This window comes from Labeo rohita, chromosome 3 (genome assembly GCF_022985175.1).
Source record: "Labeo rohita strain BAU-BD-2019 chromosome 3, IGBB_LRoh.1.0, whole genome shotgun sequence".
NCBI classification, from domain to species: domain Eukaryota; kingdom Metazoa; phylum Chordata; class Actinopteri; order Cypriniformes; family Cyprinidae; genus Labeo; species Labeo rohita.
Genome location: NC_066871.1, coordinates 45,867,449 through 45,881,158, shown reverse-complemented (window position 1 = coordinate 45,881,158; position 13,710 = coordinate 45,867,449). Strand labels below are relative to the sequence as shown.

Here is a 13,710-nt window from a genome sequence, read left to right as displayed (position 1 = left end):
TTCAGGTACTGGGAATATGGAAATATATTATAACACATTCCTTTTTTGTACGTCTACAATATGCACCTTTTTTAATGCAAAAGTAAGCCTATGGGTGAAACTTCCGGTTCTTTAGCTGCTATAGGGAAATAACGAGAAGAATAACAACATGAAGTAAATGGTAAAACTATTTGCACTACCATCTTATGTGTGTTCATAATTAAGATAATGCATAAAAATAATATGGTAAGACACCAATTTGCAATATCAAGCAGCTAAACAAGCTATTTTGTACAGATAAAAATAGCTGGATCAATGAGACTGGAAGCAGGACACACAACATTTATACATGGCCGCACCCACTCTTTGGAGAAGAAAATGATGGATAGTAGGGAAATTTGTGATTTCAGATGCAGCTGGAGTAGAGTCAGACACTTTACAGCAAACAAAAGGTGCATCCAAATTTACAGGCTTCCTTACTATCCACCATGACTAATATACTTTAAATCTAACTCATTTATCACATTGATTTAAATAGAATAATATTGTACCATATTGACATAAAAATACAAAAAGAAAGAAAATGTATTCCATTTGTTGTTATTAACAACATGAAGTGCATTAAACATTATATTACATCAAGGTTTCCTAAACTGGTGTTTGTGAAGGAACTGCAGGGGGTTTATGAGTTATGTAAAACTAATAAATAATTAAATCATAAAAAAATACATTAAAATAAATTGTTTTAAAATATTTTTAAAAACCCTAAAAATTTTTATTATATTTGTTTACCTGAGTGTCATGTGACCATAACTAAGGTCAGAGAACCAATGGACATGCTAATGTGATACTTAATTATTAAAATATTAATTGTAAAATCTCAGTTCTTCAAGTAAAATATTAGGGACAAGAGGATGAGATGACAAAAAAAGTTTGTGAATTTGTGCATTTCAATGTGTTTGAAAAACAAAAGTTTTCCAAAGACATAGAAATACATGGTTAAATGGAGTGATAATCCAAATAAAATGATGCAATGTTGAAACACTTCTTAAACCAGAAATGATTTTTGTAAATCAGTGGTCAAATGCTGTGTCGTCAACTGAATAATGACTGATCTTTGTGTGAATGTCTACAAAACAAAGATTTTCTGACCGTATATAAGCAGTGAGCAGTAGAAGAATCAATGAATTCTGAATTTACTGCTATTGTGTAAATAATGTTATCATGTAATCCATAAAATGGTAACTGTCTGATTACGAGTATTTTAAAATATTATTTACGTAATTTACAAGTACTTATTTTTGGGAATATGATTAAGTAATCCAGATTACATGTAATCAGTTAGGCCTACCAAGATTTGCATATTCATACTGTAGACTATCTAACATACTTTCCTAACGGTCGCTAATTACTCATACTTACTCAGTATGCTATTTCGGATGCACCCACAATTTACGGACTTTGCAAGTCAATCACAAGAATCAACAGTTGTTCATCCATAGGCTATATGTAAGTATTTTCAAATTAGAAACTAGACAAGATCCAGGCAGTTTTAAAAACGCAAAGAATGAACACTTACATTTAAATCCCACTGCTGCATCAGTCAAGCAGAAATGGATTGTCGTCACTGATAAATTCGAATGAAATTCCGCAAAACGCTTTTCATGGCGCGCAATTTATCAGCCGTTAGGCGATGCTAATATTTTTATTCCTCTGTATAAATATCATCATATGCCAGTTTGAAATAGTGTCGTTTTGTATTTTTTGAAAACAATGTGTCAGACTTACTTTAGGAAAAATATTATAAAACGGATATTTCCGGTCTTTGATTCTTATTGGCTGAGCCGCGTTTGAAGCTGTTGTAAATTACTCTACAAACATACACCTTTGTTAAAATCGGCAATCACAACTGTTTCTGAGGAACTACATTGTTTGGCGGCGGAAGAAAAATGTTTTTATTAATATTATTACTTTATTTACTATGTTTTATTTTGTGAAACCTAATTATTACGTATATGGAACAAGCGTTTTATAAAAGCAATAAGCCCCATGAAGCCATGGTTTACAGTGAATTTATAACAGCTAAATTGCATCATGCCTAAATGCCCTTTAGCTGTTATAAATTAACTGTAAACCATGGCTTCTTAGGGCTTACAGCTTTATTTTATAACTGCATCAAGAGTAATTATACAATAGCCCGACTATTATACAATATATATACTTTTTTTTGATGTTTTCTTTAACCATTCATATTAGTATTATTCATAAAAAAAATATTACTATTATTCAGAAATAAAACAATTCATTATAAATATTAACCCTTTTAATAAAAACAGCTTTTAATTAAATGTACATTTTATTTTGTGGTAATGAACAGCTACTTTATAAATTTAGCTTAAACTATAAACTATTAAACACATTCAGTGTGAATCTACTGATAATGTTGCATTGTTTTACAACAACAATGAAAATACAAGATCACAGCATATATAGTTTTCTACAAAAAAAGGTTTAATTTTTGCATGAATAAAACAAATTGAATGTTGAAAATGAACATTAAATAATAAGGGTGAACTCTTCCTCGTTTGCGCTGGGTGTTTATCATGTGTTTGTGCTGCCCTCCTGTGGACAAACACATGAACTGCTGGATGAAACAAAGTTCCACACTATAAGCCAGAGAAGAAGCCAAGAGATCTGTGCTGTAAACACTGCTGTGACACACAGATCTGATGCAGATCTGAACATGTGTGTGTGTGTGTGAGATTCTCAGTCAGTAATGATGAGCTCATCACAGCCCCAGTCCTCATAACTGCCGTCCGGCAGATACCGACGGATGATGATAGGGATCTTCCTACTCCTGATCAACACACAAAAAAAAAACAACAGTAAAACACATACCACACACAAAAATACAAATTCTGAAAATTCTGCTTTTGTCCATATGGTGGAAGTCTACGGGATCCAATATGTGTTTGTATATTGTGAAGTGGTTCTCAAACAGGGTATTTTAAAAATAAAACATAATTAAATGTTAAAATAATTTAAATCTATAATCTAAATGTAAACTAAAAACAAGAAGTAAAAGACACCATCTGTAATTACAATGTTAATCATGAATAATTAATCAAAACTTTAATACATCAGTAATGCAATAATCTGTGTTTTGTCATACTTGAGCTCTTTCATTGCGATCTGCAGTGGATCCGTCTCTCCTTCCAGCTCCACCATCACTGGCGCACACATCCTGTCACACAGGAAGTGATGTCACTGATGATTAATGCAGCATTTTGAGCATTCAAATAAGCCACAAATATAAAGCTGCTTCAAAACAATGTGTATTGTAAAAAGCACTATACAAATGAAACTGCCTTGGTGTTTATGTGTGCTAATGTATTATGGTTAAAAAAAAACTTTGAAATTGAAACTATTCTAAAACATTTTTGTTAACTGAAATAAAACGTAAATATTACATTAAAAAAAAGTAAATTAGAAAATAAGTACTAAAAAAAAATAACAATGTGGAAAAAAAAAAGAAAACTAATCTCAAAAACTAATACAAATGAGAAAAACACACAACGAAATTGCTAAAACAAAACCTGAAAGAAAATGAAAACTCAAAATATCAATAAATACTATAATAGTTTATTATTAATGCTAAAATAATACTGCTGTGTACGGTATGGTTTGTGTACAGTGTGTTATGTAAAACCATCAGCATCATATGGTGGTGACACTGAACCAAACCACTGAGTTTCTCAAAAAACAAACAGAAGAGACAGAACAAGTAATTCACACACGCTATCAAATTACTATTAAAGGCTACGCATCCGGCTGTACACTTCACTGAAATATGTGTTGGGAAAACTGAAGTATATGTTGTGTTTTAAGGGTCAGAGGTCACTCACGCAATCTGCAACGCTCGTGTTCCCAGCACACGCGCACGCTCGTATTTGGTCATGTAAGGAGTGGTGATTCTCTTCTGATTGGCCTGCTGTCCTTCACCCGCCGGCAGGATCTGAACGTTCTCCTGATCCTCCTGCACAAACACACACAACACACAGAGATACAACAGTCAGGACAGTCAGACACTGATCCACTTCAACAGCCACCCGTAATTGAGATTATGAGCTAAAATGCAACAGAAACTAAATTACTTTCACTGCAAATACTTAATAGGTATCACATTGAAAATCATTTATAATATCTGTACTAGAAATACTAACCTTTTGCAGTCTTATTCTACAATTTCTGCATTAAAATAACAAATGTTAGAATTCTGAATGGACTTATTTATCACACTTCCAAGTGGGATTGTGATTCTGAGTTTAAAAACTATAAAAACTACATTATTTTCATTAACAATACAACACACATGTAATACAACACTAAGAATAATCCATTCCATAATGTGGCAATGCAAGTAAACAAATCTTATTGGTCAAAACAGCCTTCATATAATGAAAAAACTTTCTGATCTATATTAATCAATGATCGCTGGTCAGAGAACAGTGTTCTTACATCTTCCACGTTCTCCAGATCATCCAGAGGTTCTTCATCTTCAACATCATCGAAATCTCCGTCATCAAAACTGAGCAACAATAAAACACAGAAAATTGAGATAAATAAATTAACCAACAAAACACATACGCTCGATCTAATGAGGTAAAATCCAGACAAGACATCGCAAAAACCTGTATATATATATATATATAGGTTATATATATTATAGTTCATTTAATGTACTGCAGATTTCTAATGATCTCATCGTGTTGTTTTCACACTCACAAACTTTAAACGACAGTACACATCTCATAAAGACATAAATAACAGACGCGATCTAAACTCACTTGTCTTCGTTGTCAGACATTATTAGTGTGTTGTGCTGGAAAAACTAGTTATTTTTTAAATTCGTAGATAATTCCAGTTTATTGTGGAGTCTCGCGGCGAACAAACCGCAGGACGATTCGAAGCATGGAATGAACTTCCGGTGGTGCTGCAGTTTTCACAGTCCGTACACAAACAGGAGTACCAAACACTGACGTTCCCCAAGCAAACGCACGCACGTACGTACGTAAGTAAATAAATAAAACCAACGAATATTTTTACAGAATATATTAAAGCATGTACAGGCATATTAAACATTAACTAATGAATCTTACATGTATGTGTAAGATAATATAACACTTTAAAGACGTTTTTCATTTGTTTTGTAAAACAATGAATATACACTTTACATAGTTTAGCCATTAGATGGCCTCAGTGAGCTGCAAACGCGATCAGTGTTAAATTATTTATTGAATGTTTGTTTTGTTGAACGGTAGGCTAGATATATGACTTTAAATGCTCATTGTTTGCATCTTAAAGTACTCTAAGTATATCTTAAGTGTTTAATAGGCCTAGAAATCTAATCTAAATTGATAAAATGTCTATAATATGAGTTTAAATATACTGATCGGCTGTGAAAGAACATGCAGTGAGCAAATAAAATCACAAGGTGTTTATTTTTAAGTTTTAATGAGGAAAAATGCAATAAAAAACCCGACTTCAACTTACTTCCAATGCAGCTAAACTGAAAGAGCATTACAGGGTGACCTAAATAATGTTTTAATGTTTTCACAGTTGCCTCGGCAGGTCTGATTCAATCCTGAATCTGGGAACACTTTAAAAGTGACAAGATATATGAAAACAGAGAATGAATATTAATAGTTAACAAGTGTTTCGTCACAAACTCCGCCCACACGTTTCTTCCTGCTTTCATGAAGGGAATGACAAACCTCGACATGCAGGTATCAGTTTTACTTTAAAGACACTCTTTGTGGTCGGTAGTATTATAAGTAAATATGATATACGACACAAAATGATGATTTAGTTATATTAGGAGTGTAATGGTAACTGTTTAAACTGGAGAAATGGTTTCACTTTCATGTGTCAGAGAAACAAAAACACAATCTAAAATTGTGTCTTAAATTGCAAAATGTGCAAAATATGCAGTTGTGATCATTCACTTGTTATAAAGTGTAAAACTTTTATAATTGTTGCATTTTGCTTACACAGTTCTTGACATTTAAATCCAAAATAGTGTGTGACAATGAAGTGAAATCAGTGTAATGACAATGTAATGCGAGGAAGATGAACACACAGATGTCAGGAGTCAGAGAAGATGGTGAACTCATGATTAAAGAAACAACAGAACATCAACATGGCCAGCAGAGAAAGCAGAGGTGAGAGATTACTCTATTAATACATATGAACATCAGTAATAACAGTCAGTCATCTCTTGAGAACAAAGGCTTTAAAAGAAAATATGATTAATTGAAACATGTGGACGTATGTAGTTTGCTGTATACAGTTACACTTAAGATATGAGCGTCTACTAAATAAATAAATGTGGATCACATGAAGAACACCTGAAGTTCATTTAGTACAGGTGAAATGTATCTTTGTCCTGAAACCGTGGACATGATTTGTATAAGTTTTACTAATCAAAAATGTACTTAAAACTTTTCCACATTTCATTGTATTTGAATATTTCATAATAAAAGAGTAGTTAAACATTCATTATCAGTCATGTTTCTGAGTGTTAGTGAAATATCAGCAGCCTCTTTATTTTTGTAAGCTATATAATGTCTAGTGTTAATAGTGTCCTATTAATTATCAAACACTATTTCTAAATGGTGTTAATTACACTCAAGGCTCAGAATTAAAATAAAGCCGATAAAACATATAAACTGAAATTATGTGCTTCAGTTACTTCATATAAACACTGAATATGTTTTCTCCATATCAAACCAGTATATGCTAGTAAACCTGTTTAATATACCTTATAATATTACACCCCTTAACTTGGTTTAAGTCTCTGTCTCTAAAAATACTGGTTTATGTGTGTTATATTTACTGTGGTAACACTGCAAACCTTTTTAGAGAATCAATAAATCTTACATAAAAAATGTGTTATGTAGTTGCTATTAGTTATTGTGTTGTATTAAAGAGTCCAATGTAAGTGTTTTTCATTTCTACAGCTGTTATTCGTGGTTCTGCTCACAGGAGAAGACGGAGCAAAGAAAGACCACCCAACCGTAAGTCAATCAAATAATATTGATGACTATGTTGTACAACATGCAACAAATGTGGGCAGTTTTGATCTACAACAATTTTAGTCCAAATTTAGCCCTGTTGGTGTGTGCTATCTGTGAGAGTAGAATACTGCAGTTCATGGTGTTGTAACACATTACTCATGTGTTTCAGTGAATGATGTGACTCCTCTGAGGATTGTTCTGCTGGGGAAGAACGTGTCAGAAAACAGTGGAGTGGGAAATTTCATATTAGGACGAGCAGCATTTGACAGTGAAGCTCCTGCAGATGTTGTAGAGAGAGTCGGAGGAAGATTGAAGGACAGACATGTGATGATCATCAACAGTCCTCAGCTGCTCCAGACAAACATCTCAGATGATCAGATCACACAGACAGTGAGAGAGTGTGTGAATCTGTCTGATCCAGGACCTCATGTGATCGTTCTGCTCCTCAAACATGACCAGTGTTCAACAGAAGATCAAGAGTGTGTGGAGAAGGTGCTGCTCTCTTTCTCTGAGCGGGTTTATCAACACACCATGGTGATCAGCACACAAGAGCCCACTGAAACCAATGACATCCTACAGAAAATCATTCAGAAATGTGCAAACAGACACTTCAGTCTTCACAAAAGCAGCTCTCCTAATGATCTTCTGCAGACATTTGAGGACATTGTGAAAGTGAATGATGGACAGCACCTGGAGTGTGCTGGTTCACAGTATTTAACAATGGAGAAACATGCCACAGAAAGACGTGAGTGTGATGATATTTCATAGTTTGTAGTAATAAATGAAAGTTTTGTTTTTCATTTGATTCTTCTTCTGCTCACAGTTTCAGAAGGTTTAAAGTTGAATCTGGCTGTGTGCGGGAGTGACGGGACATTAAAATCCTCCACATCAGACCTGATCCTGCAGCAGACAGACAGAAGATCAGACGTGGAGCTTCATGGACGTCAGATCAGTCTGGTGGAGCTTCCAGCTCTGTTCAACACTCATCTCTCAGAGGAGGAAGTGATGCGTCAGGCTCTCCACTGTGTGTCTCTCTGTCATCCTGGAGTTCATGTTTTCCTCCTCATTATTCCTAACGCTCCACTTAATAATGAAGTCAAAGCAGAAATGGAGGAGATCCAGAGGATCTTCAGCTCAAGAATCAACAAACACATCATGATCCTCATAATGCAGAATTCAGAGCATCAGACAGAACTAAATGAAGAAACACAGTCTGTCATTGAGAGTTTTGGAGGACGACATCATTTCTTTGGTCCCAAAACACAAGTGTCCACACTGATGGAGAAGATTGAGCAGATGCTGGAGGAAAACAGAGGAGAGTTTTTCTCCACAGAGACATTTCTGAAGGCGCAAATGAATAAACTTGAGAAGATGAAGAAGAAGATTAATACGCTAGAGACATATTCACTGTCACAAGGTAATGAGCAGAAAATCATTTTGAGCCTTAAACTACAGAGTTATAAAAATTGAATATTTTAAGTATTTTATTTTATACTAGTGTTTTATACATTTGCATTTTTAAACATTCAAAATTTTAAATATTCAAATATTCATTTGTAGATCTTGTCATTTGAGAAAATAAAGTCTTTTTTTAATTTCAGTATGATATGTTCTGTTTTTCATTTTAGGTTCAGGAGAAAATGCAGATGATGAACTGAGGATTGTTCTTCTGGGAAAAACTGGAGTTGGGAAAAGTGCAACTGGAAACACGATCTTAGGAAGAAACGAGTTTACAGCAGAAACATCTCAAGAATCAGTTACTAAAGAGAGTCAGGTAGAAACATCTGAAATCAACGGCCGACACATTACTGTGATTGACACTCCAGGACTGTTTGATACTGAACTTAGTACTGAGGAGATACAGAGAGAAATCAGCAACTGCATCTCCATGATCCTGCCTGGACCACATGTGTTTATTATTGTGCTCAATTTAGGACAACGATTCACTAAAGAAGAAGCAACTACAGTGAATATCCTCCAAGAGACATTTGGTGAGAAATCTTTAATGTACACTATGGTGCTCTTCACCAGAGGAGACTATCTGAAGAATAAAACCATTGATCAGTGTTTGGGAAAACCTGGATCTCCACTGATGAGGCTGATTGAAGCGTGTGGAAACAGATACCATGTGTTCAATAATAATCAGACTGGAGACCGAACACAAGTGTCTGATCTACTGGAGAAGATAGACAACATGGTGAAAGCAAATGGAGGGAGTTTCTACTCATGTAAGATGTTCAGACAGATGGAAAGAGAAAAACAAGAACAACAAATGAAGATCCTGATGGAAAGACTCAGAGAAAGTGAAGAACTGATGAAGAAAGAACGAGAGACATTTAAACATGAAATTGAGCAACTGAAACAAGAAAAAAATAAAGTTAAAACAGAAAAAGAAAAACTGCAGATGAAATACGACGCAGAAACAGAACGACTGATGAACAGAATAGAAAATGATAGGAAAAAAAGAGAAGAAGAGTTTAATGAGAGAGAAGAACGATACAAAACACTAATGAAAGAGAAAGAAGAGAGTGAGGAAAAGATGCATGAGCAGATGAAGAGAGAACGAGAAAAATGGGAGAAACAGAAACTAGAGGAAAAGACAAGAAGAGAGGAAGAGGGTGAGAAAAGAAAAGAGAAAAACCAGAGAGATTGGAATGAATTTAATAAGCGACTGAAACAAGAGAAAGAGAAAATGGAAAAAGACAAAAAAGATCTCCAATCACAACATGAAGCAGAAGAAAACAAGATGAAGATGATGATGGAGCGAATAAACAGAGAAAGAGAAGAACTGATGAAGAAACACGAAGAAGACAGAGAGAGAATTAAGATGATGATAGAGCAAGAACAACAGAATCAGAACAAAGAGAGAAAGAGTAGAGAAGAAGAATTCAGAGAGAGAGAAGATCATTATGAAAGTGAAATGAAGGAACAGGAGGAGAAGTTGAGAGACAAGATGAAAGGAGTAAAAGAGGAGTTTAAAAATGAAATAAAGGAAATGAGGAAAGAAATAGAAACTGTAAAGGAAGAAAAAGAAAAACTTCAGATCAGATACAACATGGAAATAGATAAGCTAATGAACAGAATTGAGAATGAAAGACAGAATCATGAAACAGAGAGAAAGAGAAGAGAAGAAGAGTTTAATGAGAGAGAAGAATGGTATAAAAGACTGATGAAAGACAGAGAGAAAAAGGAGAGTAAAATGCTGGAGCAGATGAAATGTGAGCCAACGCAATTTGAGAAACAGAAACAAGATGAAAGACAGGAAAGAGAAGAAGAAAAGAAAAAACACGTTAGTGATTACAGAATGAGTAAGTTGAAATTATGGAATTATAATTTTGTAGATATAAATATCACAGTATATTTCATATACACTTTGTTTTCAGTGCTGTAAAGTGTTCTGGTTAAATTTTGCATTTAAAATAAATTATTACATTCAACTCTTAAACCCAGAGTTCACTTATAGCCATTGGTCACATTTATTCATTCATTCATCTTTCTACTCACAGTACTTGCAAACATTGCACAAGATCTATCTTGGACATTTTCTGACATGACTAGAAAGTGATATTGTTTCCTTTATTTAGTTAGCATAGTAAAGTGCATGTTAAAGTAAAATTAGTGACTCTGTGATTTTTTATTTTTTTTTCCATACAGTGCGAAACATACAAAGAGTTCCTGTCAACATCCAGGATATTCCTGTCTCCAGTCTCCCATCCAGAAGGATTGTTCTTCTGGGTAAAACTGGTGGTGGGAAAAGTGCAGCTGGAAACACAATACTGGGAAAGTGTGTGTTTGAATCTAACTTCTGCCCACAATCAGTAACTCGTAAATGTTCAGTTGCTGATGCCACTGTTTCAGGCAGATCTGTGTCCATAGTTGATACTCCTCCATTCTTTGACACTTGCATTGAACATGAGCAGTCAATGACAGAGATAGCGAGAAGCATTTATTTATCCAGTCCTGGAACTCATGCTTTTCTCATTGTGTTCAGAGTAGATATCAGATTCACTGAGGAGGATCAGAAGGTTATTCAGTGGATTAAGATGTTGTTTGGTGAAGAGGTGTTACAATACTGCATCATTCTCTTAACTCATGGAGATCAGCTGAAAATATGGTCAATAGAGAAACTCATTGAGCATAACAGTATATTAAGAGCTCTAGTTGATCAGTGTGGAGACAGAATTCACATATTCAACAATAAAGATGAGAATAACAGAGAGCAGGTGAATGATCTACTGCAGAAGATTGACACAATGGTAGAGCAGAATGGAGGAGGATACTACAATAATCAGATGTTTCAGGATGCTCAGAGATATAGACAAAAACTGCTGATCTGTGTCTGTAGTTGATACTCCTGGATTATTTCACACACAAATGAACACTGAGAAGTTTATGACGATGATGAGATGCATTTATTTATCCAGTTCTGGACCTTATGCTTTTCTTATTGTGTTCAGGGTAGATAACAGATTCACTGAGCAGAATCAGGAGATTATTCAGTCAATTAAAATGTTGTTTGGTGAGGAGGTGTTACAATACTGCATCATTCTCTTCACTCGTGGAGATCTGCTGCAAGGATGGTCAATAGAGAAAATTAGAATAACAGAAAGCAGGTAAATGATCTACTGCAGAAGATTCACACATTGATAGAACAGAATAGAGGAGGACACTACTGTAATTAGATGTTTCAAGCTCAAAAATGTAAATGAGAGGAGAAACAAAGACAGGATTGTGTCTGTAGTTGAAATTCTTGAATATTTTCACAAAAATATTAAAACCTAAAAGTAGATGCAGGTCATGGAGATCAGTTAGAAGAAACCATAGAGAACCTGATTGAGGTGAACATTAATGAGATGTTTGAAGATGCTCTGAGATTCAGATGAGAAGAAAGAGAAAAACAAAGAGTAAAAGTATGATTGTTGAAAATACAGAGACTGTAAAAGTGATTGCTAAAAGAAATTGATTGATGTTACATGTATGCTTTTAAGCTTATTTTCTGGTGAGAATCACCTAAATGAAAGAAATTGCAGAAATAAACTAAATTACAGAAATAAACTGAAATAGCAAACCAGAGGATGGCGTATTTAAACTCACACCTAATTATTATTATTTTTTTTACTATATCTAATGTTTTTTTTTCAGTTACAGCAATTAACTATATGTTCCTGTAGTTCAAGCAATAGAGAATTCCAGCAACACAGTGCTCATGAGTTCAATTCCCAGTAAATGCAAGAACTAAACAAATGTACAGCTTGAATACAATATAACTTATTTAGAGAAAAACTCCTGCCAAATATGGCAACTCAGACAAACAGGAAACCAGTTAGAATTTAAAATGAACAAGATTAACTTGGATTGTACATTACAGTTTTTCTCGATTGCTAAAACACTATAACCAGTCTTTTAAACTAAAATTTCAAAACCATAATGCCATTTTTCAAAAAGCACACCCATTTCCCTAAACTATAAACACTATTTCCCTACTTTAACACATGAGTCAGATTTGGTGAACTGTTACTGCAAAACTCTACACACAAATCCCTACATTTCTTAGTGCTTACCCCATGTGGTCATTTAGAAAGCACTAGTATTCAATATTGTTCACTCAAGTCTGCAAAGTTTGAGCTCAATTAGCACACAATTACCCAAGTGGAAACACTAGGAGTCAAAATTTATCACACACCAATCAGAACCTTCGATGGAGATAAAAGGGCCAAAGTCAGCTTACAGTTTGGTGCATTTCTCAGCTCAGAAATGAAATTCTCAAAACTACTTGTTCAACCTCCACATCATCTAGTCACTTGTGCACATCATAAAATGTTTCTAATTTTTTAAAAACAAATTGCGTTTGCTTTGGTATGTTCATGCAACTGATTATGCAACTGATTTGTCTGCGGTTTCCTACATTATCAGTTCCTATTGTCATGTTGCTCAAAATGTATTACATGTATATAGTTCTCTGTGCTATAGTCTTACCCCTCAAAATATCAAGTCATTAGCTCATGGAATATGTCTTTACAGTAAATGCTAAATTTTTGATCTAGCTGTCATAAACTGTCAAGCATATTCTACACATTTCTATTAGACTTTTTGTAAATTTGCCATGAATTGTTCAAGTGAATATTGACTTTCACTAATGTAGAAACTACAGATCAACCAATGATAAAGCAAGTCTCTGAAACAGCTCAAAGGTACATCTCAACATCTCATGAACCTTCAAATGGAAAGCATAAATAGACACATAGGACAACACAAGAGTTACAAATTCTGACAGTGGACTTTCTAATTTATATTTCCGCCTTTACTCTTATTTCTTTTTCTTTTCTATTTCACAGTGACTTTGTAATGTATTTGTATTTTATTTATTTCTTTTTTTATCTATATATATATTTTTTTTTTTTTTGTCCGACGACTACTAAAATTGTAAGTGTGAATCCTATCCGGTCTTTTTCAGTCATAAACCCCGCATACAGTAATGTGAAATTTCGAAGAGGAAGAGTAGGAGGTAAAAGAGAAAGAGGATGAGACGAAGGAGGAGGATGATGACAACAACATGGAAGAGAAATAGGAAGGGCAAGGGCAAGAAAACAAGCAGTCTCATATATTTTAGTTGATGCATGCCAGGGTTGGATCAGGCTTGCAAGAGTGCTACCTT

General features: G+C 34.3%; 2 protein-coding genes across 3 annotated transcripts; one reads left to right on the top strand and one right to left on the bottom strand.

The window, feature by feature from the left end:
- Nucleotides 1–2,469: 2,469 nt before the first annotated feature.
- Nucleotides 2,470–4,985, bottom strand: polr2f (RNA polymerase II, I and III subunit F). Its single transcript, XM_051101595.1, has 5 exons — nucleotides 4,827–4,985; nucleotides 4,498–4,567; nucleotides 3,885–4,015; nucleotides 3,152–3,223; nucleotides 2,470–2,836 (listed from the first exon to the last, which is right to left on the bottom strand). The coding sequence occupies exons 1-5, from the start codon at nucleotides 4,844–4,846 to the stop codon at nucleotides 2,746–2,748; spliced, it is 384 nt and encodes a 127-aa protein (XP_050957552.1). The 5' UTR covers nucleotides 4,847–4,985; the 3' UTR covers nucleotides 2,470–2,745.
- A 698-nt stretch (nucleotides 4,986–5,683) lies between these two features.
- On the top strand, nucleotides 5,684–11,898 carry LOC127158433 (putative autophagy-related protein 11). 2 transcript variants are annotated; one of them, XM_051101573.1, is made up of 7 exons: nucleotides 5,684–5,765; nucleotides 6,034–6,200; nucleotides 6,999–7,055; nucleotides 7,225–7,800; nucleotides 7,879–8,472; nucleotides 8,684–10,363; nucleotides 10,710–11,898. In XM_051101573.1, exons 2-7 carry the CDS (start codon nucleotides 6,179–6,181, stop codon nucleotides 11,402–11,404), a joined length of 3,624 nt encoding a protein of 1,207 aa, XP_050957530.1. In that variant the 5' UTR covers nucleotides 5,684–5,765; nucleotides 6,034–6,178; the 3' UTR covers nucleotides 11,405–11,898. The 2 variants fall into 2 exon arrangements, with proteins under 2 accessions (XP_050957530.1, XP_050957537.1); XM_051101580.1 differs by having other exon boundaries at nucleotides 5,696–5,765; nucleotides 6,059–6,200.
- Nucleotides 11,899–13,710: the final 1,812 nt, after the last annotated feature.